This window comes from Penaeus japonicus, unplaced genomic scaffold (assembly GCF_977035675.1).
Source record: "Penaeus japonicus unplaced genomic scaffold, GWHDUDI00000001_assembly GWHDUDI00000022, whole genome shotgun sequence".
Taxonomy (NCBI): Eukaryota; Metazoa; Arthropoda; class Malacostraca; order Decapoda; family Penaeidae; genus Penaeus; species Penaeus japonicus.
The window spans coordinates 29269567-29272066 of NW_028234424.1; the positions used below are offsets into that span (position 1 = coordinate 29269567).

At 53.1% G+C, this 2500-nt stretch overlaps 1 protein-coding gene across 19 annotated transcripts in view; it reads right to left on the minus strand.

Annotated features, from left to right (window-relative positions):
* Positions 1–2500, minus strand: part of LOC122260728 (phosphatase and actin regulator 2) — a 474429-nt gene that overhangs the window by 187750 nt on the left and 284179 nt on the right. For 2 of the 19 annotated variants that reach the window (XM_086549783.1, XM_086549782.1), the window contains exon 1: positions 930–2500. This exon is cut by the window's right edge and continues 1655 nt beyond it. The exons of the other annotated variants lie outside the window; for them this stretch is intronic. In XM_086549783.1, coding sequence (XP_086405909.1) covers positions 930–1704 — 775 coding nt within the window. In that variant the 5' untranslated portion in view covers positions 1705–2500. The remainder of the gene's footprint in view (positions 1–929) is intronic. 19 annotated transcript variants of the gene reach the window in all.

Genomic DNA, 2500 nt, shown 5'->3' on the forward strand with positions numbered 1-2500 from the left:
GGAGTAATGTGACAACACCCACAACGCAGATTACATCAACCACAACACACAAACAGAGAGGGCGGTGCCGTTATGTTATGCAACTGCTTCGATATTACTTAGTGGGCAAGTCGCAAAAAATAGTACCGCGGACTCTAGAAGACAGAATATCAACGAAGTAGTAGAAAAAGGACTGGCATAATTTTCATCAACACACGACATAACCCTTTCACTCATATCCAATGTTTTAGCCCTTACTGCCTCGATACCAAACAAGCCTAGGAGAGTCGACAAAGGTTGTGATTGCAGTGTCCGTTACCGTTCACCTTCCTGGAACGTTTCAGGAGAACGGGTAGGTCAGAGGCTGCGAGGCCCCGCCGCACCTTTGGAAAACAATTGTGGTTACATAAGGCTGTTGGATGATATATAGTTATATTCATATTTGTACACTATCATCAAACATTATCATAAACGCCATTATAAAAGTATTTCACATCATGCATTCAGTTTCAATTAAACATACCACATCAACACCCAAAGCCACTCGCACAAAGGGGGCAAACACTGAAACACACCTGCATCCCAACGGACGACCAGGTCAAAGTTGTTGCAAAACCTACTGAAATATTAATAGGAGCACAAGTTTCTAGCTGGTCTTGAATTAATAAATGTTGAGTAGAAAACCCTCCCCGTTCACCCTCTGACAACATCTTCGTAATGCTACCAATGCTCTGCTACATATAATCAACCAAATCCCGTGAAGTTGGACCTGCTACCTTGTGTCTCTCTAGTATCTCAGCCGTTTCTCTCGTAATCTTCGCATTTCGATCGGAACATTCTCCGTGTCACTTTTCTCACAATCAGCTCGTAATTTCGCTATATATTTCCATCCCCAATCCCCAGCCGTCGTTAATCTTGCCCAATCTACAATTGCCAGAAGCGAGCCCTACCTTTGTTGCTTTTTGTGGCGTTGATGATGTCGGAGAGCGAGAGTGACGTCGACTTGGTCACGATGGAGTTGGTGCCCGACGTCGGCGTGTTGGCACCCGGGGTCGCCGAGGTTTCCGAAGGAGTCTCTATCTCGGCCTTGAGTTTCCCCTTCTGCGGCCCGCCTCCGATGAGGTCACTCAAACTAAGCGTGGAGGCTATGAGCTGCCGCTTCTCCTCGAAATTGAGCTGGTCGAGGGAGTGTGACCTGACCGTGGGAGGCGGCTTCGAAGTCCTAGAGGGGGACGTGTCAATATACACGCTGTTCATCTTGAGGGACATGGCGGCGATTGAGGAGGTCACTGGGGAGGCGAGGCTGGAGGTGGGCGTGGTAGGGGCGGTTAGGGAGGTGGTGGTGGAGTAAGAGGAGGAGGTGGATGTGTATAAGGTGTAGTTGTTGATGGAGGAGGAGGAGGAAGGGGAGGAGGTACAGGTGTAGCTGGTGCAGGTGGCCAACGCCTCGGCCATCCAATTGGCGTAGGACTCTCCCGGCGGCGAGCAGGAGGGCGGGGAAGTGTAGGTAATGGCGGAGGAGGAAGAGGAGGGTATGGAGGAGGTGGAAGAAGACGGGGCTAGTGGCCAAGCACCTCCGTCGTCATGGTGATTAGGGGTGTGGTGAAGGTGGTGGTGATGGTGGTGTGGGGGATGATGCTGGTGCTGGTGGAGGAGGTGGTGGTGTGAGCACTGACCTCCGCCGACCTGCTGGGGACCCGCCACACGCTGCTGGTCTCCCCACATCCAACACTTGCTTCGCTGACTCCACTTTACGTGACCATTGTGGCGACCTCCATATTGCAACACAGCTCACCACTCATCCAGCACCGCGGTCCCGCCTCGGATCTGGCGCCACGCCACACTAGGATCACAACAACAATAAAAACAACACCGACACTACGCAACACTCACTGACAACTTTCCTGATATCGCTCACCGTCCGCACTCGATGACCTCAGGCCAATGCACGGGCCAGGTCTCGGATTTTTAAGCTCTGAATATATTGCTCTTTTTTCAGTGGGTCTCGCTCTCACACGAGACGGCGCACAGGTAAACAGGCTCTCATTGATAGGCCTACGACAACACTAGAGAACGGGCGAGGCCCCTTCGGCGTGGTCTGAGAAGGCCTTCTTAGACCCGCGAGGAAGCCACGGAGGCCAGGAGGCAGGAGGACCTGTCAGGCAGCCGTCCAGCATAAGACGCACCATACAAGCTAACAACTAGAGGCTGTAACCGCGCCACCAACCACGCTGCTGCTCCTTCATGCCTCGCACACGACCTGCCCGCCTCTCCTGCACGACAACACAGACGCCCCTCAGGGACCTACGTCACTCTGCCAGGGGAAGGCAGGATGCTGCTGGTCGTGGAGGTGAAATCCTTAGTAATTCCCAGGGCGCGAGAACTCCGTACACACAAAGATAGGAGGGAAGGATAGAGAGAGGGAGAGAGAGAGGCGCGGCAACACACTCTCCCTTCACACGCACAACACACACTGACTCACTCCGCGCTCCGTACCCCCCATCCCTCCTGTCTACCCCCA